General features: G+C 35.2%; 5 protein-coding genes across 5 annotated transcripts; all 5 read right to left on the bottom strand.

Moving 5' to 3' along the window:
* Positions 1 to 2,244: 2,244 nt before the first annotated feature.
* CBG10797 lies at positions 2,245 to 3,921 on the bottom strand (the record flags this gene model as incomplete). The annotated part of the gene is made up of 5 exons (XM_045236415.1): positions 2,245 to 2,412; positions 2,925 to 3,093; positions 3,131 to 3,246; positions 3,290 to 3,411; positions 3,849 to 3,921. The coding sequence occupies 5 exons, from the start codon at positions 3,919 to 3,921 to the stop codon at positions 2,245 to 2,247; spliced, it is 648 nt and encodes a 215-aa protein (XP_045094360.1).
* Positions 3,922 to 4,610: 689 nt separating this feature from the next.
* On the bottom strand, positions 4,611 to 5,270 carry CBG25334 (the record flags this gene model as incomplete). Its single annotated transcript, XM_045236407.1, has 2 exons — positions 4,611 to 4,971; positions 5,140 to 5,270. 2 exons carry the CDS (start codon positions 5,268 to 5,270, stop codon positions 4,611 to 4,613), a joined length of 492 nt encoding a protein of 163 aa, XP_045099091.1.
* A 1,214-nt stretch (positions 5,271 to 6,484) lies between these two features.
* On the bottom strand, positions 6,485 to 10,830 carry Cbr-lfe-2 (the record flags this gene model as incomplete). Its single annotated transcript, XM_002639924.1, has 7 exons — positions 6,485 to 6,580; positions 6,631 to 6,981; positions 7,426 to 7,700; positions 7,751 to 7,900; positions 7,951 to 8,044; positions 9,957 to 10,070; positions 10,729 to 10,830. The coding sequence occupies 7 exons, from the start codon at positions 10,828 to 10,830 to the stop codon at positions 6,485 to 6,487; spliced, it is 1,182 nt and encodes a 393-aa protein (XP_002639970.1).
* CBG10795 lies at positions 8,653 to 9,080 on the bottom strand (the record flags this gene model as incomplete). The annotated part of the gene is made up of 2 exons (XM_002639925.1): positions 8,653 to 8,700; positions 8,748 to 9,080. 2 exons carry the CDS (start codon positions 9,078 to 9,080, stop codon positions 8,653 to 8,655), a joined length of 381 nt encoding a protein of 126 aa, XP_002639971.1.
* Positions 10,831 to 14,443: 3,613 nt separating the features above from the next.
* On the bottom strand, positions 14,444 to 18,064 carry CBG10793 (the record flags this gene model as incomplete). The annotated part of the gene is made up of 4 exons (XM_002639923.1): positions 14,444 to 14,506; positions 15,430 to 15,580; positions 17,790 to 17,846; positions 18,009 to 18,064. The coding sequence occupies 4 exons, from the start codon at positions 18,062 to 18,064 to the stop codon at positions 14,444 to 14,446; spliced, it is 327 nt and encodes a 108-aa protein (XP_002639969.1).
* Positions 18,065 to 23,306: the final 5,242 nt, after the last annotated feature.

Here is a 23,306-nt window from a genome sequence, read left to right as displayed (position 1 = left end):
ACACCATTCTCAATACCATCGTACATCACAAAAAACATCGATACGAGGGCTAGCTTCTAATTTTTGAACAACAGTGAGTTCGAGACCATCTTCTAACTGCAAGTTTCCAAAATCTTGGTATCCGAATATTATTCCACAAACTAACTTTTCCTAACATTCTAACCAGTTCAAATTCAGATTCACCCAGCATTTCTTTTCAATCTGTTGTCCATTGACACAATTTAAAAAAAAGTTTTCTGACTACTGTTCTTTTGAAAAATTAAATTACAATGTTTTTCATCTTCAGTAATTTTAGCTCTTTGACATTTTTCCAGTTTGACTTCATGAGAATTAACGGGACATGAAACATCAATTTTCCCAAATTTCATTCTTTTGCGCTCCTCGAGGAGTTGAACGTTTGGGTCCGCCATTGTATATGCGGCGCTGCTACCGACTGACTAGGTGAGGGCGAAGCTAGAGGAGCCGCCTGTACATAAAAGCGGTACGATAGCTGTACGCTGAGGGAGAAATAAACACGGTACACCGCTACGCCAGAAGGCATGCCGTAACTACAAAAAATCCAAAAATCTTTAAGCCGAGCTGGAACAACTCTTCAAAAAGTGGCATTTAAGACACGTTCTCTGTAGAACTCAACTTCAGGCCTATTGTCCACTGTACAGAAATTTTCAAACTTGTTTTTTCTGGCTGATTTCTCATACATTGCATTTTTATGGACTTCTAAGGTATATGAGATATAGTTTGTCTCGACGTCCCACACCTGCAAAAATATGGTCGTGGGGTGTCTAAAAATTTTTTTTTCAGAAGTGAAATAATGATTAGGTCTTGTTGTAGAACGTCTTTAGGCACTACTTCGAACTTTTTTTGTATTGGCACTATATTTATATTCTTCCATCTCCCCTGGAAAAAATTCAATTTTTTGGACCGAAAAATGACCGTCCTGGAAAAAATTTCCATTATTTTAAACATGAAATTCAGATTCTACATTAAAAAATACATCAGAAACTGTTTTGAGATGAAAGATAAACCTGAGCCCCCTATGAGTTTTAGGCAAGGCTGTGCCACGGCCGGCCGCGGCTTCAGAAAAAAAATATTCGAAGAGCCGCCTTTTTGCACAGTTTTGGTTTTTGGCCAAAATGTGCCCAAAAATGAGGTTTCACCATGTGGGGGAGTACATGGCAACAAAAATTCGACCAAAATCGACCCTCTCCGATTTTGTTCAAATTTTCACCAGATGTAGTATTTTTGTAGTACACTGGCACAGTCCGTGCTCTTCGTCTTCGTGCATTTTCAGAAGCACCAAAAAAGCGACAAAATTTGCTTCCAAGTCCATTTTCCATGAAAAATATGAGCTCTAGAAATACACGAAGACGATAAGCACGGATTCTGAAACTTTGCCAGAATACTACCCATCAAAAGTACTACATCTGGTAAAAATCTGAACAAAATCGGAGAGGGTCGATTTTGGTCAAATTTTTGTTGCCATGTACTCCCCCACATGGTGAAACCTCATTTTTGGGCACATTTTGGTCTAAAACTCATAGGGTGCTCAGGTTTATCTTCCATCTCAAAACAGTTGCTAATGTATTTTTTAATTTAGAATCTGAATTTCATGTTTAATTTTATAAAATAATGGAAATTTTTTTCAGGACGGTCATTGTTTGGTCCAAAACATAGCTTTTTTGCAAAAAATTGAAATTTTTCCAGGGAAGATGGAAGAATAGTAATGTAGCGCCAATACAAAAAATGTTTGAAATAGTACCTAAAAACGTTCTACAATAAGACCTAATCATTATTTCACTTCTGAAAAAAAATTTTTTAGACACCCCACGACCATATTTTTGCAGGTGTGGGACAAGTCGAGACAAACTATATCTTCCTTAGAAGTCTATAAACATGCAATGTATGAAAAATCAGCCAGAAAAACAAGTTTGAATTTTTCTGTACAGCACTATTTTTGGTTCTGTCAGAGAATGTGTCTTAAAGGAGGGCAGACAGCAAAAATTTCGGGGAAAATTTCAGGGAATGTGTATTTTGCCGTCACGGTGTTCGCACCTAAAGCACGCAATCCCACGCGCAAACATTTTTATTTTTTTATTTCCCGACTTTATTTTTTTCAATTTTTAACGACTTCAAACATTAAAAAAGCTCTTTTTTCTTATTTATTATAAAACCCATATAAAAGTGAATTTTTTATGTAAATTTAAAGTTCTATCGACCGATTATTTTGCCAGTCGCCGGTGTTTTTTATAGGCATGCGAAAAAAACTATTTTCTCTTCGATAACCGTTTCTTCACTGTTCCTATTTATCTCATTACTTCTCGTTATTACTCTAGGAATAAAAACTGTTTTATGACTAGGGTTTTCAGAGACGTCTCCATTTTTACTGCTTCCTTCACCTTCCGACGACCAGCCCTGCACGAGGATTGTTTTAATTATGTGGTTTTTCTTTCAATTGTTATGTCTCTTTCTAAAAATTAATTGTAGTTTTTTTCATAATTTATTTGTTAACATAATAAAACACGTTTCTTCATTTTCAACTGATTTTGATACCTCGGAGCGAGGCCTCGGCGGCACGCTGGTAGCCCTTCAGAAATTCCGAGTTCAAAAAGTTCAATCCGAAGGAAACAAGGAAAGAAAAAAGTAAAAACACCAGCAGGGATTGAACCTCTGACCTCCTGAATACTAGCCTAGAGCGTACCCACTATACTACGCGTGTAAGAGGCGACCATCGCGTTTTTCACATTATGAAGCGACGCCGCAGCAGCAAGCTAGTGAAGAAATTAGGGTGACAAAAAAGAGCATTTTTTCGTCCTTGAAGTGTTTTTTTCAGGTTTTTAAGTACATAGCTATATTTATACTTCAGAGTTATATCTTTTGAGTAAAAATGAAAATTTTGAAATTTTTGATGTCTACCCTCCTTTAACATCTTTGCAACAAATTTTATTTCCAGTTAAAATCTTAATATTCAAGTTATAAAGTTCCAAAATGCTCTTCATTACAATCTCAACCTTCCAGAGAATACTCGAATTATCGATCCATGTCCGAATCTCTCCACAAGATGCGAATGCCACGTCAGCAGTGACTGACATATGGCTGAATCAGACGACAGCTGCATTCCTTGTAGACGTACTTCATCAGAATATCACCATCCTCTAATTCCAATTTTCTAACCATTTCTTCGATATCTACAGATTTGAACGAGTGAAGAACCAGGACAACAAGACTTGTGCATCGCTCTTTGAGATCCTATAATGATAGTGGAGTATTTTTTGGGGGTGTTCCAGGTCACCTGCTCAGCATGTCCTAGTGGTGGTAAAAGGATTACAGATTTGAGAGCATCTTCTAATTTATTTGAATCCAAAAATTGACGAACTTGAATTACATCTGGACCGGAATTCGGGGTTCCTTGATCTGTAGAAAAAATGCATTGTTGTGACTGTAAAACCTGTATTGTGGGGTTATTCAGGTGAGGAAAAAAACTCCGCGAAAACTTGACGAATGAAATAATCTGGAGGGAACATATGGCCAAAATTTGGGGTCAAAACTTTAATGTTTTGTCTGAAACTCCAGAAAAATTTTCAAAATGGATATTTTCGTTCCACATTTGAGTAATATGGTTCCTATAGTTTGTTCCAATTTTCCCCAAAGTATCAGCCAGATTGGTTCATTCTCCGAGTTTTCGCTGAGTTTTTTGCTATTTCTTAGGTTTTCTTAGGTTTTTTGCCTCACCTGAATAATCCCATTAGACGAGCCAATGTTTCTATTTTTTGTAGGGTCTCTAGGGGCACTTCAATTAAAGATGCCCTTCTAATACAGGTCTTACGGTCGTCAAATTCGATAACACTTACTTTCATGGTGTTCGTAGAATTGAGCTGGGTCGTAATCATCTACATTATAGGTTCGGTAACTGGTATCAGGCATGGAGGCAAAACTTTGCCAGATGAGAAAATTCGAGGTGGAGAAAAGTTAGAGAAAATGACAGCTAAAATGGTCTGAGAAAAGTTTTTTTTTCGGCGAAATAGTTTTTCGGAAAAGTAAGACGGATTATTCCAAAATTGGTCGAGAACATTTCAAAACATTTCAAAACATGCGTTGCAGTTGAATAAAATGGTACAAAAACACTAGAAGACTCAGACTATCAAATTCTTTCTTCACTTACTTACAGGGGTGGCGCATAATCACCTGGACCCAATTTCGTACTAACATATAATTTGAGTAGAGAGTTGTAATGGGCTCAAATTTGGAGTGCGAAACTCAAATAATTCATCGATAAATTGGCTGAATTTCAACTTATTTTATCAAGTATTGGTTGAGTTATCGCTTGTCAAAGTTGCTTCATCTCATGAAACTCACCAGAAACATTACGCCGTTCATCTTTGGACGATCATAACCTAGGTGTTTTTTTTTACATTTTTTCAGAAGGATTGATACGATGTGAAGGACAAAAGACGACTGGAATGATAACGGCAACGCCAAGATCGATTGGGTTATTTTTTCCACTTTATTTGTTTCATACGAATAGAATATTCGTAGAAATAAGAAAACAATTTCAGGAGCGAAGAACAACCGAGGAGGTCATCGGAAATCGGGAGATACAGAAGAAGGACGTTTCACAGATGAGTTCTGTTGTTCCGTTCTGTGTTGTGTGGGACGGTGCTATAACGGAGCTTTATTCGGTTCAGTGCTCGATGAATAGCTTCAAGGCTTTGTTCACTAGCAATACTTCTATGCGAGATAGCAAGCTCTACAGTATGCTCCAGTAAGAAATGCATCTTTGGCGTCACGTTGGCCCATAACTGCCAACCACAACTTTTCCTTCTTCCAAGGAAGGAAACAGATCGAGCATTCCCATGGGTTTGTACCACCTTTTCAGTTCCGAATACATCTTCCTTGTCAATCCTAAACTGTGGTACATGCATAATGCCTCCAGGGCGTAAAAGTGACTTGTGCATCATTTTCCTATCTAGTGCTCTGATTATGTGCATAAAAAATGCTCAGGATTTTCCTGACCTAAATTTAGTTTGTTCGTGTCCAAAGTTCTAGATATTTTACCTGATAGGTAATGGAATTGTTCAATAGCTTCATCAGTTCGTGTTTTCTGAGCCAAGTAGTTTGTGAGGGAATCAAATGACTTTTTACGGGGCTTCTGTTGCTTTTCTCATTTTCCCCTCTCTTTTGCCAGCATCATCTTCTATTTTTTGAATTTTCAATTGCTTCTCAGCAATTGAGAGATTATGTCGCAAGTCTTGGTTTTCTCGGGACAAAATCATTTTTCATGCAATGCTTCCTAAAAAGTTACACACTTTACTATTTATTTTTCCTTTGAATTTACTTTGAGCATTCCTTTCATCTAGAATGTCATCTTGTTGTTTCGCCGCTCCTCTACTTTTTGCAAAGTCTGAAAATTTATTATTTTTACTGAAAAAAGCGTCGAAAATTATCTAAAATGCACTTAAAATAGGAAAAATGAGAAAAATTGATTTCATCAAACGTCCTAAAGCTTTGCCCCACCTTCTTATCAATAGAGCGAGTTTGCAAAGGTATTAAAAACCCTGTGATAACCTTGGCTTGAGGAATTGCTTCAAATTAAAACTTTAGAAGTTTTTTTATCATACGTAAAATTATAGTGCTACCAAACTTTGGGCTTCCAAGATACTTATGTCTAAAGATTTATTACTCTTGTCCGAAATCAATGCACGTTGCGGCCGAGAAAACAACGGTGGGAGGAGCTTAGCTCCCACAGAGAGAACCTTACTGTATTTTTCAAATTATTGCACGCGCCTTTAATACAGTACCTCAACATTTTTCGAATTTTTGCCTTTTTCTCTCATTTTTTCGCTTGTTTCTGTCTAATTTTGTGTAATTCTTATAAATCTTTAATTTATTTTTCTTTAAAAATAGAAAAAAACAGCCAAATAGGGCCCAAAATAAAAAACGTCCGAGGTACGGTATTTAAAGGCGCATGCATCAATTTGTTTTTTCGCTGTGCGAACGACGATGCGATTTTGAGTAAATTTTCGGCCGCAACGTGCATTGATTTCGGACGAGAGTAATACTCGTTTTTATCAGTCCTTGTAATTGTGCGGCACCCTGAATTCTTCAATCTTATAAAACGATTTTCAATGAAAATATTTATTCATCACAGAGCTTTGTTTTTTTGTTTTTGATATTTCACCTTGTTTGAGAAAGTGAAAATATACAGAAGAAATTGTACCCAAATTGAAAAGGAAAGGAAGCCAAGTAAGCATAACATGGAATTGCTAGATTATGCTAAAGAAGCGATTTCGAACAATTGAAATTAATTTTTTACTGGCTTCTCACAGAATAAAAAATGGAACAAGTTGTACACGATGAGGAAGGTTCAAACCCAAATTTCGGACAGGTTTCGGGGGGAGTCACAGAAAAAAAGAGGGAAATTATTATGGCGAATCGGGAGAGACACAATTTTATTGAGAAATCATCTTGTTATTTTTTTTGAATATTTTCAAGCCTTCGAACTTTTCATTCTGGCGACCACTTCCTCAGTGACCATCAACTGATCGTCTGGATGCTCTCCATATTCTGGAAGTTCTTCGAGAATCTGAAAAATTATTGAATTAATTAATGATCTACAGTATCCTAATAAATTACCTTGACCAAATTATCAATTCCTATCAGATATCCATCCTCATTGTTTCCTGGAACCCAATTCGTGCGGTGATTCAAAGTTCGTCCATTCGGAACCGGAGAACTTTTGGCAAAATCAATCATCCAACATCCCACTTTTTCCGTATCGAAAACAATCAGAATACTGCTTCCGACCACTTCGTGAGTGTTGAAAAATGTCGAATTCTCGATGGCTTTTCTCATTGATTTCAGTCGTTCGATCAATTGTTTTCGGACTCGGCTTCTTTGCATTCCAAAGAAGTCCATGAAAGTCGTTGTGACGTCTTCAACTGTTCGCACTTTTTTGAAGTTTTTCTCCAAGGCTCCTTCGAGTCTCTGCAATTTAAGAAATTAGGCTTGAAAAGCTCAAAATTTTGACTTTTTTCAAAACTATCTAGAAGCATCTAGAATTATCTAGAACTGTCGAGAACCATTTAGAGCCATCTAGAAATTAGTAAATCAGTTTAGAAGCAACTAAAACTATCTAGCCATTTAAAGCAGAATCATCTCTAACCATCTAGACATATCTAGACTCGTCTAGACTCATTTTGAAATAACTAAAATCCTTAAAAACCATCTAAACTAATTTGTTTCTTCTAATTCAATTTAGCTTGACAAGTACGCTCGAATGAAAATATCAAGAGAATAAATCAAAATGTAGAACCCAATTCATGAAGTTATTTAGAAATTGTGTACTACTGAAAATCCAACGATAGTATCTTTTTGTGTGTTTTTGAGTTGTCAACCAATATTTTAAGCAACAAAAAAACAATTCCTTACCTTAGCTGCCTCGATTCTGAATCCCAACTGAGCTGTACTACTTTCTCTTTCTCTGAACTGCATATATCTCAATTTAGTGATAGCTCCACACTTTCTCTCTTCTTCCGTTGGCTCATCATTATCAATTGTCACCATCTTCTCATACAAATCTGCTCGCTTTTTTGTATTCGAAACTTCAGATTCCAAAAAAGTTCTTGTCCCAATTTTGATGTCCATGATAGCCGTTTTGGTGGGATCGGCAAACTGTTGAAGAAGATCTTCGATTTCGATGAAATCTGAAATTCCGGGATATTAAAACTCAGGCTTTTAGAGGGATTTCGCTTACGTTCTTCATTCTTTTCCAACTCATTATAATATTTAGGTGTGAATCCATCGAGTGCCGGATCCTTGGAAATGTTCTTATAAGCTCTTCCCTCTCCACAGTTCACACACTGTTTCTTATACAACGTATGAGGCGTGGCTGGCACTATGCTACCTAGAAACATCATTTTTCCGGTTTCTTTTCCTTCCGTCTGATATACACACCTTCATGTCCTGATAACTGAACCCATTTCTTGAGTCGCTCTTTGAGCCAAACATCCATCGGAAGTGCTGTGATCGCCATGGTTTCAACGGATACCTGAAATTCATTTTTTGTAATTTTTTGATTTTTGATTTTTTCTTTCCTTTGATCAGTAGGTCTAATCCGTTTATTTAGGTTTGGTTCGGTTTTTTGGGTTCTCTGATAATGGAATTATTACCAACTAATTATTATTAGCTGATCGGTCTTTCATTTTTCTGTCAAGAGTCTTGACTCAAGACTCAACGGAAATCAATCCGATTAGAAGGACAAAAATATCATAAAATACAAGCACGAGACTTGAGGAGACGAAGTACGTCATTAGGAGAAAAAAAAGTGGAATGATGGTATATGAAAATTGTATAGTGAAGAAGAAGAAATTGAAAAGTTCTTTCTATGCAAACCGGGAATCTTTGGAACTTGTAGAATCTATATTTCTGGGCCGACGAGTACTACAAAATGATAATATTTGAAAAACTGTATCTTCTTTATGAAGAAAGTTACAGACGAAATGGGCCAAAAAAAGACAGGGCTCGGTCCGGCCCTTAATGGCTTATAACCTTATTTATAGACAAGATACAGTTGTCCAAATAATATTGTTTTATAGTACTCATCGAGTTTTATCATATATATTTTTATTGGTTCAAAAATATAGATTCGAAAAGAAACTATGAAAAGGCCCGGTTTGGGCTCAGAAGAATAACGTGGAAAGTTCGCTGTATAGATGTATATCATTTTGTATGAAAAAGACCTATATATTCACCTGATCATCTAAAACATCCTCACAACACGATTGAGTACGTCTTCCAATTCCTAGACGACGTCCAAGATCAAAACTAGCTTCATGATACCGACTATGCCAAATGTCAGCTAATTTCGGACGAACAAATCTCAATGCCTTTCCCGATCTCTTACGAATCAAAGTGGAATATGGTGGACGGTTAGATGGTATCTCATTCTGATTATTGTGATGACTACTAGATGCTTCTTCAAGAACCAGATCTTCTGAATCCTCCTCTTCAAGACTGCACAAATCGATAGAAGCGATTTTTGTGATATGAGCTGCGCGTCTGAGTTGACGGTGTTGGGCACTCATAATTGAAGAAGTAATAATAACAACTATCTTTTATTGGAAAATAGAGAGTTGATGGGAATGAGAAGATTGATTGAGGAGTGTTGAGTGATGTGCTCTGATAAATAGGCTCCGCCCCTTTTTAGCGGTGGTGTTGATAAGAAATCGAATGGAATGTTTGACGATGGATGGGTTGACGAATCGACAGAAAATATAAAATTCGTATGCATGAGTGCAGGTGACTCGTAAAGCGAGAGTCGTAAAGATATGGAACGCTAAAAAATACCTATGAATTTAAAATGTACCGGAGAACAACTAGAGTTGAGTCGGAAATGAGAGAGCAGAGAGATAGTGGAGACTCAGACGAGCAGAAAAAAGATTTTTGGGGGTTAAAAAGTGACCTTACAACTATCTAATCTAACCTACCCCACTGTATTTACCCTATAAACAAATAATTTTTTGAGTGAGCAAAAAAAAATCCGCCCACTTTTTGTTTGTCTTGATATATTTGAAATCGAATGAGAAGAGAGAAAATGGAGCAAAAATCGAAAAAAAAGAAATTGTCAGGAGAGAAAATAATGGATTTATAATAGATTTTTGGGGAGGACAATGTTTTCAATCGAAGACAGAGATGATTTTGTGCGATATGGTAGTTGGAAGGTAACCTCGATTTGAAATTTGGTACCGAGCCAATTTTGGACAAAAAGTGCAACATAGAGCACTTTCGTTAGGTTCCAAATTTTCCGTGTTTTCTGATTATGAGAACGTTAATTTTGATGAAGACTAGAACAATAGAGCGCATTGAAACAGTTTGTCCTAGGAAAACTAACAGGTGCGCTCTATCGAATTTTCAAAAAACATTCATGACAGTTTTTTAAAGAAAAAAATCCAAGAACTAACCTGCACAAGTTTTCCAAACGCATCACAGAATGCGCGATGCTCACAGGATTCTGGCGATGGTTTTGGTGGAGGACTCGCCGGACGTGTCGTCGGGTATGGGAAGCAGCTGATTATCTGGAAAATTATGGCTGAAATTATGATGGGAGAGAGAGGGAGGGTTCGACGTCTTCTAAGTACCTTATCTAAGGTGTTTGGTTACGTGGTAAAGCTTATGTGCAAAACGGGACAGGTTTTGGTGATTTTAACGAGTTTTTTTAAGAGTATGACTCAAAAATAAGTTTTTGTATAGTTTGGCATAGGTAATTTTGATTTTTTTGCACATCGAGTATCAGTACAAGTTTTCTGTACATATTCATCCAGCTTACCGTAAACACTCTAATAAAAGGCCACTCAAGTTTGAGCCCATATATCTCATTTCCTGTAAAAGATATTAAAAAATGGTCAACTGACAACATATTTTTTATAATATGATAAACATTTTATCAGTTGAACGCTCTTTTATATCTCCTACAGGAAATGAGATGTATAAGTTCAAAGTGGCAGTTTCGGCTTCTCTTGGTACATCAATTGGTCAAAAATAAATATAAAAATTTGAGACTTTTTCGAAAATTTCAGATCAAATTTACTAGTTTTAGACCTCTATAGTTGAATGAAAACAAGAAAAAAAATGTCATCTTAAATTGTCAGACAAAAAGATCAATTCCGAATAAGTTTCAGTTAAAGGTCCAATAGAGCGCATTTGCTATATTCATAAATTTGAAAAAAAACTAACATTGGCAGCCATTCGTTTGAGAAGAATACTCTTCTGCGGAGAGTACTTATCGTTAGGATCCAACAACATGAGCTCAGTTAGTTTCTCAAATAATGTGGTCATGAATATTTTAGGAATTGAGTAAAACAGAAGTTTCTTGGCACACAAAAACGCTTTTTGACTATAAGAAGGAAGGTGTAAAAAGCTGCTGATAATACGTCGCTGCGTCGCTACGCGTCCCCGCCTAAAGACAAATGGGCGGAGCCTAATCAACTATCCCTGTCTCTCCAATTTTCACACTCTCTCCCTTTCTCTAGTGTTGAAAGAAGTGAAAAGTGACGAGAGAAGGCAACAGGAACGGGAATGGTTGGGGAAGAATATAGTAGTGTCTAATCTAATTTACGGAAGTTAAGATAATGCTGAAAATTGTGGAATTCCTTTCAAGGCTCCAGAATCGCCGCTCACGTCATCTGGTAATTGTTCTGAAACACGACACGTCATACATACTAACGTAGTGGAAGATTTCATGTGTGGGTATTTACGTAAACAGGAAAAGAAAAAAGGAATATATGTAAGTTATGATGAAACAGAACATTTGACCTGATTCATAAAGGCTAATTGCGTCAATTTGGGGGAGTTTAGGTCTTGTGGAAAAAACTGTTGGGTTTGATTTTTTATTTCTGAATGACATGTCACAGGTTCTGGAATATTATCATGCCGTCATTTTGAATAGGGCTGGAATCATTTGGAGAAACAAGTTTTTCTAGTTTGAATGAGAAGTTTTCTAATGGGTTTTTTGAAAGGCAAACAAAACTTTTTTTGTTGGCACATCGCCAAAAATTGATCGGAAGAGAAAAAAAATTTTCAAACTACAATAATACCAGGAAGATTGTTTTTTTTTGACAGATAATGGCATCCCCAAGTGCCGCAAGTGCTCTTGATTTACGATAAAGCCTGTAATAGAAGGATCCTTAACCTTTAGCTTTGAGCCAATGTTTCTCAGTTTCTTTCAGATATACAAAGAATTGTTAACTGATAATTTTTTTATCATAACATTATCTATATTTTATCAGTTGACGAATTTTTGATATCTCTCATAAGAATCGAGATAATTGAGCTCAAAGTGCACTTACAGGGCGGGCTTCTACTGGAGCCAAACGGTAGTTTACTTCCTTCCAAATATTTTACTCACTACAAAAGTTGATATTAATAATTCTTTTGGATCAATTAATGAGTCTTCAGTAACCCGTGAGCATTTCCAGAGACCACCTACAGAACACAGTTATCATTGGAGCACACTTTCAACTACACCGAATTCGTAGTTTGTATAGTATCACTTCACTGATCATATATCCCGTGCTTTGTAGTGCTTTGACCTCAACTCGAAACTTCTGAAAATCATTGTCTCAAATGTGTTTTTTATTATCACATAATTGATAAGACGTCATTTTGGGTGCTTCCGATTGTCGCATTGGAATTCCCTTACCCCACGCATAAATAATTCCAATCTTTAATTTTTCCTTCTAATTCGGTCACATGGTAAATAGTGGAAGGAGAGGAAAAACAGGAATTTTAGAGTACTCACACATTCCTTCTTTTTTGTTTTTAAAAAGTTTAAATTCCAAGGGTCAAAAAAACTACTGTACCTAAGGCTGATTTTCATTCATTTTTCTCAAACTTTGATTTCAGTCGTTCGTCTAGAAAAAAGAGAGCACTTAATCGAATCAATCTGTAAGAGACTAGATCCTCTTTTCTTAAAAAAAACAGGTTCGTCATATGAGGAACAAAAAGTAGTGTTTTTCTATTTTCTCTTGTTCATCGAAGAAAAAAGAATAATGCAGAGAACGATGAGTAATCAATTTAAAACGAAATCCTTACTCTTTTTCGACTGCGGCGGGGGAACGTGTGATTCATCTGGAGACAGGTACAAGTTTGTGTGTACTTTTCCAGGGGGCAAATGCGGGTGAAAAGAGATAAAAGTGTTATGATAATCAAGTGGTTGATTATGATAATTTTTGTGGGCGAAAGGGATTGCGGGAAACGGGACAGGCACAACATTTCCGTTGCGGCGGAGATTACTCATCGTTTGCGCCGGGGGTGATACTGTATTGGGGACAAGAATGAGCAATAGTTTGTTGGTTTTGTGTTTAAATTTGAATTTTCGAAAAATTTGACTCATTTGAAGTTCAGACTGGTATGTTTCCCAAAATTTTGAACAACTATTTTGAGCTAATTGTAAGGAAATGTTCCTCTCGATTTCAAACTACCGTAAACCCACTATTAGAAGGCCGCCCTATATTTTTACTTCGAGCCCATATATCTCGGTTCCTGTGACAGATATCAGAAAGTAGTCAACAGATAAATTGTTTTTAATATTTTGATAAACATTTTATCAGCTGACTACTCTTCGACATCTTTCACAGGAACCGAGATAAATCGGATCGAAGTGCGAGTATTGCATGGCCTTCTATTAAAGTTTAAGGCATTACTGTGAAAAGAATATTTCCAAACTTCAAGCTGTTCTGGCATTCAGATTTTTTTATTTTCCAGGAAGCCTAGTAAACAGGATACAGTAGTCGTCAAAAAATCTGTCGTTTTGTATTCGCTTAGAGCAGTTTCAGTCGTTTCGGAAAAGGCTAAAGTGCTACAAAGTGTCAACTTCCTACTACCGTAATCTCGTTCCAAGCACAAAGATCGTTATTTTGAAACTCCCAGAAAAGTTATCAATCGAGCGCACTTTCCTTTATGAATCTTTTTCATACATCACTCTCTCGGCTTTTGAGTACACCTGTTTTCTTCGCGAAGTGTCATGTGTTTTTAGGGAAAACGTGCTCCTCACAAATACCCGCATTTTCCTTCTTGAGTTTGTCTCATCTTATCACATGTAACATACATTATCAGTTCAATTCGAATCAGTCAATAATTTGAAAGAAGAAGCAACATTTTGTTAGAAAGGGAACAAAGAGAATTGATTTCTATTGGAATCGGTGGACCTAAAAAACGAAAACACAAATATGCTCAAAACTCTATTGATACCACTTCCAAAGGTTTTAACAGTTTAATAAGTTTTTCAAGCCTCGAATATTATTCTGACTTATTGTTGTTGTTTAGCTCATAAGCTCAAAACTTCCAATAACATTTCACAGTTTTCGAATCTTGATATAAGCCAGATTGGTCATCACGCCCTTTTTGAGCTGCTGATGACAGTTCCGCAGAAAACACAACTTTTTCCAGGTCACAATGACAAACAGAGAAAGTGACGAAAAGAGGAAAATAATGAAGTAAACATTTCGTCTTGTAAAATGTCACTCCGGTAGTTTCGGGTGACCTGAAAAGAGTTATCAGAAAACGAAATGGAAGTTGAAAAGTTTATCAGGAGACAATTGTCCGGATGCACAAATTATAAAATGATAATCTGTGATTTGGAAATTTTTTGAAAAAGTGTAACCGAGTTTGGGAGTCGAATCAAAGAATTAGAAAAATATACCACCTCAGTTAGCAAAAAATCAACAAAGTTCAATAATTTTAGCTCCCGCACATGACACTCTAAAAGTTTCGAAGCAGTTGAACATATCAATTAGAAACCCAAATTCCTTCTTTAGTAGAAGACGCTCACACTTTTCTAGGATACTGTAAGTTCGAAATTAATTATCTTGGTTTATATGAGTGGTATCAAAAATTGGTCAACTGATAAACTAATTATCATAATATCACCAATATTTTATCAGATGACAGATTATTGATATCTCTCATAGGAATTGAGATAATTGAGCTGAAAGTGGATATATATGGTGAGCTTCTGAAAATACAGTAAACTTGTTTTGATTTCGTAACATTTACCTCAACTCTAATGTGACTCATTAGCTGTTGTTTTTTATGGCTTAGAAATCCCTAGACCGTCTTATGATATTGCGAAATTACCGGGTTGTGACGTAACGAGTCATTATTGCCGAGTCAAGTTCTCATCTTGACCTGTCGTTGAAATTGTTCGTTTTTGATTGGAGAGGCTGTCCAATATTAGATCAACAAAAACCTCTTATCAGTAAATCAAAAGAATATCCAAATTTAAATAATGGCAAATTTTATAAAGAAAGTGAACTTATCAAATGTGCTCCATGGATAATCAAATTCTAATTCAGTTCTAAACCTTCATGAGTTCAAAATTCATTTTTTCATACCTAAAACCCATCGAATATTAACGACCTACACCTATAAATTTTGAGAATATCTATTTTTAAATTTTCATCTGTTTCTTCATCTGAAACTTTGAACTCGTTGTCTTATGGTGTTTGCCTTTTATTGTCACCGGAAAACGAATTTGTTTTTGATGCTCAATGTCTATGAATAGTTTTCGTGCAATTCGGTGATTCCCCATCGTCCACTACCCTAATCAGTTTCCTAATTCTCCATTTTCGTGCAAAACGCTCTTTCGACCTGCTCACGTTTTGAGCTGCTCTGCTGCTTATCAACACCCAATTTTTTTCACCGAATCGCGTCGAGTTGAATATTTTTCCAGAGAGAAAATAGAGTCTCCCCATTTTTGTGACGCAAAACCGAAAGTTTTTGGGTTTTGTAGGTGATAAGAGGACTTTGGAAAGAAAAAAGTGTGAATATTGACCGAAAGTGTTTCTAACTCGGGGGAACAAATGCAACTTTAATGGGTTTCGGATGGGACAATTAAAATTTTGAACGTTGATAGATCAGCGATCGTTTCCAACTAACCTGCATCAACCGCTCTTGGGTTGGAGCCGACTGGGGACTTGACGATGCATCGGAATTCATTGTGTCCCGATGATCGCATACCGACGGTGTTGGAATTTCCTCCCACACGACAAATGTGTCCTCGCGACGGCGACGTTGATTTCCACTTATTCTGAAATTTTTGTGCATGGTAACGAGGCATTGCAGAGAAACGATACTAGTTCAAATTTTAGAATTCAGTTTGAGAAGAAACATTTTCGAAATCATTTGAATTTTTTTTCGGTTTTAGCCTAAATGTTCAATTTTCTAAATCTCTAAAATTTACAGGAAAATCTTACAATCGATACCAAATCAAGTAATTCTGTCACAAAAACCAAGTTTCTAGTTCTTCTAGGAGCCGAGATACAGGCGTTTGATGTTCAGAAAGCGAGAGACGCAGAAAACGAGAAACTCTAACTGTCTGCGTCTCTTGTAAACTTCAAACCGATGTATCTCGCTTGCCAGTGATCCGTTTTTATTCGTTTTTTGACAAAATTTCGTATAATTCTTTGTTCTATCAGACAATACTTGAAATCACTTTGAGCAATAAAATTTTGTTTCGAAACTGTTTACAATTCTTTCTGTTTTCTGTTTTCCCTTCTTAGAACTCTCGAAAATGTTTTTTGCAAAAGCGCTTCACCGAAATCATTTTCCATTTGACTTTTGAAATTTGAATCATTTAGATAGAGCGCGTTTGCAAAGTGCGAACTTGGTTTTCATTTGTTTGTTCGTTTTTATTTTTCAACCACAAAAAACAACAGACAAGGAATGTTATAGGGGTTTTGTACACTTTCTCACCCACATCATTTCATAATTACTAGCAAAAAACACATACTAAACACCGCCATTTTTATTATTGCGTATTAGTCCTAATAGCAAAAACAAGAACACAAACATTGATGGCTGCAAAAAAAGGGAAAAAGAAGAAACCAAAAAAATTTTGTGGAATGAGGGAATGGAAGAAGGAAACTGGAATTATTTGTTTTCAAGGTTAGGTTTTCTATTCGAAGGAAGAGAGGTTTTGAGGGAGAAACTTTTCAACTTAAAAGTGTACAATTTGTGGAAAAAAAATTGTTAAAAAGTGCTACCAGAACACATGGCAGAAATCAAAAATTTTTGGTTTGATGGAACGAGAAAGTTAAAATTTCAGAATACCGTAAAAAGCTTGTTTAATTATCTCAATTCCTATGCTAGACATCAGCAATGTGTTAACCGACGGAACATTTTATATTATGACCAGCAAGCTGGTGCGCCTTCGGCGCGTTTTAATCAATTTTCTTACTGGTTGCTAATTTTGCTCCTAATTTTTTGAAAAAGGTCACGTAAATCTATATTTATTTTCCTAGGTTTTCAAAAGTTCATATTTAAGAAAGATAACCATGCTATCAGTTGACAACTTTTTGATATCTTTGACAAGGAACCGAAAATTGGGTTAATGTTTAGAGCTCTTTTACTACAGGTTTTAGGGTATCAAATTTAGACGATTTCAGCTAAAAAGTTGTAGACTTTGAAAACCCGAAACGGGTATAAAACTATAGGATTTTGTCCGTTGGGTCTGAAAATGTTCATTCTTCTCTGGTAAGAACAGCTTCGAAATTTAATAAATAATTGATTTCAGTAGAAATTTTTCTAAAGTTAATTGATGAACTCATCTTTTTCAAATCTAGACGAATTGGGCTTTCATCGGATAGTCGAATATTTTGAAACTTTTAAGTACCTCAAAAACCTGTACTATAATGATCCCAGTTGATGACTTTTTGATACGTTCTACGGGTCCCAAGATAAATTTGGTCAAAGCTGAAAGCCCATTTTTCACAGAGTTTCCGGTAATTCTAGGAAAACAATCGTCCTTATGAATAAAACGCTAGAGGCGTCTGTCCGTCCCGGTGTCAGTCTGTAAACTTTTGAAAAGCTTGAAAAATTGATACAAATTTACGTGACCCTTTAAAAATAATTGAGGAGCTGAACCACGAATCAGTAAAAAAACTAGATTGATTCGCGCCGAAGGCGCACCAGCTTGCTGGTTTAAGAATAAAATAATACTTCTTAGGACCTAGAACTTTAAATTTTGTTAAAAAGTTAGAATAGCATGAATTTTGGAGATTAAAAATCATAGATTTAGAAAAAAATCGTTTAGCGAGCATTTTACTAAGAACATTCATCTATTTGTTCGTATGTATCATTTCCTTTTCCTCTTTTTCATCTCTTCTATTTTTACATAACAAAATCCTTCTATGAAAACATTCAGTCGCCAGGAAGACGTACATTTTTGTCACTTATTTTTAATATGCATTTGTGCATATTTTTCCAACTTTAGTGAAAAAAAAAAATCAAAAACTCACTTCAATCTCAATTTTGATGGCAACTTGTTCGGTCGTTTCATTTCTCCGTTGGATGATCTGAAATTGGGAAAAAACTAGGTCGAATGACAGAAAAATTGATTTTTCTGTTTTTGAGTGAAGCACAAAAGAAACAAACAAATTCAAAAGGGTTTTTTGTTTATCGTTACAATGTATTGCCAATTTTTGTATTTAATCTAAAAGAAAAACTAAAAATCTCACCCTCCCCATGACCAGCATCCCTGTCGTTTGTCATGACGACTTGACCCGATTCCCATTATCTGAAAAATTGAGTTTGTTCTTTTATATCTGTGGTCATTTCTGTAAATGTAAGTAATGTTTTCATCTTCTGAAAATGAATACTTTGAAATTTTTAGAAATCTATAAAATTCAAAAAAAAACTTCTAGAATGTGTCTAGAATACTCAAAATGTTTAATTTTCTGAATTTCGAGATGTGAACTTTATCTGATTTCCGAATACCATGGATTGACCTTGACGATTTTGAGAACCCAGAATAGAAAACTAATAGAAAAAATACTAATAGAAAAATTAAGATTCTGAAATTCCAAGATTCCAAGAGGTTCACAGATTCTAAGTTTTTTGAGTTTGCGACTTTTCTGATTTTCTACTTCTAAAACCACCAGTTGCCCAGCTCTGGATCAAAATATTTTTAAATCTTTGAATCTAAAAATTCGTAATAGTGGGAAAAATGTTATTTAAAGCCAGACATCCAAGAATCTGTAAGCAACTCAAATCGAATGAAACTGCAGAAATTCAGAATCTCAGAATTTCCGATTATTTCAAATTCCAAAAATTTGTAGGTTATTCAATCTTTGTACCCCTAAAACTATTGAGCACAAAATGCCAGGGTCTTTTCATTTTTTGTAAATTCGTGTGACAACCCGATTAATATTTTTCTGTTTCTGTGGTCTACTAAACTCCATCGATCTGAAAAATTTTCCTTTCGGGTCATTTTGTTGCCAGTTGATATTCGGAGAGGAGCAACGAGGAGCCACACGGATTATATTATTATCAGTTGAAGAGCAGAAAACGACGAAAACTTTTTTTTCTTTTTGCTTATTTTTATCAGTTCTTCTAGGCTACTGAAGAATTATAGTTTTCGGGACCAATCCATATCTTTCCAAGAATTAAAAAAAAACGAACCTTGGCGTAAATCGCCTCTAGCATTCAATGCTGTCAATCCGATTAATCAAATGGGAGTGATCACCCGATTTTCAATGAACAGGAGGTGAAAATCTGAAAAATTATCATTAAAAAATATGGAAGCGAAAAAGATAAAAAGAGAAGAGATAGAGGGAGGAGATTATGCAAATTCGCTATATTGATAATCGCTTAATCGGTCGCTAGAAATATTCAAATGTGATTGATGTTCGAATTCGAAAATTCAAAATGTGAGAATAGGCGTTTTCAACATGAAGTCTTGAAATATCAAACCCCAAATCCCAGAGAAGCTCAAAATACATTTTCTTTCATGAAATTTCTAAATACCAAAACTTCGGAAGAACTCAAAAATTGATTGTATTTTTTCTTCAATTATAAGCTCCCAACTCTTATAATCTCAATGAAACGGATATCCATTAAAATACCAGAATACCAAAATTCTTTAGAAACACAAAATTTTAGGACGTTAAAATCTCCAAACCTGATTTTCCTAAAGTACTCTAGTGGAAGATCACCTAAGCCGTCGACTTTGAACCAATTTATCTCATTTCCTGCGAAAGATATCCAGAATTTGTCAACTGATAAATTATTTGTAAAAAATCGCAGAATCTCGTAGTTTTTAAGTTCAAATACATTTATGGAATCTATGAAGCTAATTATATTTTCAGAACATTGAAAATAGGTATCTAGTAAGCAGATGTGCTCCAATGAAACAAGCGAATTTCAATCCACAAAACAAGGCAAAGCCAAAAACGAAGAAGAAATAAAAACCGCTTCTCGCTCTTATACCAGCAGAACTAAGGGATCAACTTCTGCAATAAACGGGACGAACAGTTTCAGCAAAAACAGAAAACGGGAAAAAAAATGAAGAAAAAAACTATGCTGAAACTGTTACAGAAAAGAGGAGAAATGGAGAGAAGAAAATGACAATTTTACGAGAGAATCATAAAGTTTTATCGGTTTTGGTGAAGAAAAAATGGGAGGGGATGGATGGAAACGAGGGGCAAAAATATATAAGGCAATATTTTTTGAATTGAATATTTAAAAAAAAGAAACATGTGGCTTTGCAAAAGCAAAATTATCGGAGAATGCTAATGAGGAAATTTCGATGCAAGAATATATCAGATATTGGTTTTTTTTTCATTGGAAAATAACCTACTTGCAACGGACCGGGAAGGATTTTTTTTCAAAATTCGAAAAAAAATTGAAACTTCAATTTTTTCAAAAGTCACTCCAATTTTCAACTTCAAAGAAACTTCAATTTTTCAAACCCGGGCTATGAAATTCTCCGGCCTGGCCCAGCCTAACCCGGGGCCCTGATTTGTCAAGTAACTAGTCCCATTTGGAGCCCTAAAAAGGTAGTTCGGAACTTTTCCATTGTTCTGAAAATTTGAGAGTACACTAAACAAAACTAGAGCTTTAATTCTGTAGTTGGCAAGTTTTTGGTACAAATCCAACAAAACAAGATAAACGGTTACATTTGGAACTTTCGGCGTTTTTTTTGCTATAAAACGGTATCTGATTATGAAGCTCTAAAAAATATTCTGGAATGTTTTTTTTTCGAAAAATTCTGGAATGTTTTTTCAAGACTCAGAACTTGACTAATTTTCATGGAAGTATTCAAAATATCATGATTGATTCTTTGGAATACAATTTGATTTAAAAAATATTTGTGAACTCCCTAGCTTTGAAATTTACTTTCTCGAAATGTTATTAGGCAAAGTTTCATAATGATCAGAATCCTAGAACCTCGGTGAGGGGCACAAAGGTGAAATTGTATATCTCAATGACCGGTACTTTATTTTTGTAGAGTACTGTATATATTTGAACAATCTAATGCTGATACAATTTTAAAAGCGAGTGGAAAAGAAACACAGAAAATCAGGAAATTGGATAAATACAGTAAACTCTGATGTGAATACGATACTGTATGGAACTAATTCAAATAAAAATCCAGTCTGGTTCTTTTGACACTAAACAACTTCTTCGATCTTTTAAAGGGCAATTAATTAGTGATGTCGTGTTCAATACATAAAACATTTTTATTAGTTCATCTTCCAAAACAAAACTGATAATTAAAGGATCATGGGGAAAAATAGAAAAGTTCCGTTTGCAAAAAAAAAGTACAGCGTGCTTCAGTATGGTATAAAACTGGTGCGGTTTAGATATATTAAATTGAAAAAAAAAAGTTGATCTACTTTTGATAGATCAGTTGGTACCCCGATTTGAGAGTATTAAAAAATTGAGAAGAGAACTTTCTAGAACCTCTGATCACTATGGAACTAAAAACCAATTCTAACCGTAAAACCTATAAAAATACGATCCGAATGCAAAAAAAGAACGAAAACCCTTGGAATTTATTTGCAGACAAGATTGAATAGCTAGAGACAGAGAAAAACGAAGAGACGCAGAGAGACACGGCAAAAAGTGTACAAAAGCGGGGCCCAAACAAAAAAGACTCTCGTGTGAATCGGGTGAAACCTGGGAAAGTGACCACAACGGAAATCGGGTGAGAAACTGGTTCTCCCTTTTTTTGAAAATTGAAACAAAGGAGATAATAGAAATTGAGGAGACATGACATGAAATCTTGATAAAAATACAGGCAGAAGGTCAGTGCGGGAAAAGAAAAAATATGGGGAAAAGGGAAGAAGAAATAGAGAAGAAAAAAAGAAAAAAGAAGAAAAAGGGACGGTCTTTGAAAACGAAATACACATGCATATACACACATCTCTTTCTCTCTCTCTCTCTCTCTCTCTCTCTCTCTCTCTCTCTCTCTTTGTGTCTGTTTTCTTCTTTCTTTATTTTTCTTTTGCTATTTTTTATATGGCCGTCTGCGTCTCTCTATCTCTCCTCCTAACAGTTCGCAGCAAAAGAAAAAAATGAAGAAAAAATGAAAACCAATTTTTAATATCAAAAAAAGTTATAGGAAGATGGAGAATCGGTTGGCAGGCACACAGAAGGAGAACTGATAAACTGACCTATTCTTTCTATTCCATTTGGAGCCACTACTGATATAATAATAAGAAGAAGGGGCTTGCAATCGAGTCAATACGTAACGAATGTGACATTTTTGATGCAATTGAGAATTTTACTTCCAAAAAATGAAGGAAATTGGATTTGGGGTGGATTTTGGAATTTTTAGAAGCCATTTTGAATATTCAAGGCTTCTTTTATCCACTTTTATAGTTTTATGAAAAAAAAAGAAAAAATTTAATTTTGAGGCGGATCACTAGAATCACAAAATCTGGTATTCACAAGAATCCAAACCTGAAATTGATGAATTTCATATAACCGGGAACTTCCGAAAACCGGAACCAACAAAAAGAAACAAATGATCCAATTGTTTCAAGTTTTTAAAGGTAGGGGATATGAAAAAATAAACTGCCTCGAACATTTTGTCATAAAAGCTTCTAGTAATTTTTTTCAAATTTATTTGTGGCACAAAATACTTTATTTCAATATTGTCTGATAGAACAAAAAATAATACGAATTTCTGTAAAAAACGAATAAAAACCGATACCTGGCAAGCGAGATACAGCGGTTTGAAGTTTACAAAGACGCAGACAGTTAGAGTGTCTCGTTGGCTGCGTCTCTCGCTTTCTGAACTTCAAACGCCTGTATCTCGGCTTCTAGAAGACCTAGAAACTTGGTTTTTGTGACAGAATTAATTGATTTGGTATCGATTTTTAGATTTCCGGACATCCAAAAAATGCAAATTTTTGAAAAAGGTCTTTCAAGATGACAGTGGATGAGTGTAGATTAAAACTAGTAATTTCACAAATAAAAAAAAGTAATTCAAAAAAATTCCAAAATCCCAGATAAGCTATTCTTACTATTTTAATTTTATGGAATGCAGAATCAAAAACACAAAAAATAATTAAAAGTTCAAAGTTCAACATTTTGCTACGATTTTTCAATTTATGAGGCTGAAAATCAGATTGAAAAATAGAAAAAAATCTTATTGAGAACAATTTCAAAATTAATTGATCTCACATTTTTTTCTAAAATTTTCAGAAACTATTAAAAAATGGCGTTTTCTTCCTTTCCTTCCCCCGCTTACTCGTTCTCTTTTTTTTCCCCAAAGAAACTCTAAAAATTGAGTTTTATCAACAGAGAAAAAACGTAGAAGCGCAAAAAGCCCCCAGTATTAAAACGAATATTTAAAGAACTGATAATGAGCATTTAGATGACGTTTTCCTTTTTTTTTCAAAAAACTTTTAAGCACACATTCCGTCTCAATACCAGTTTATGAAAATTAATTTTGATTGGTATTTCCGGTTTTGGAAATAAAAAGGATGTAAAACTAATTACTGTACATGCCCAATTACAACCACTTA

This window comes from Caenorhabditis briggsae (assembly GCF_000004555.2).
Source record: "Caenorhabditis briggsae complete genome, chrI, whole genome shotgun sequence".
NCBI lineage: Eukaryota > Metazoa > Nematoda > Chromadorea > Rhabditida > Rhabditidae > Caenorhabditis > Caenorhabditis briggsae.
The sequence above is the reverse complement of the archived record's forward strand: the minus strand, read 5'-3'. Positions and strand labels throughout refer to the sequence as shown.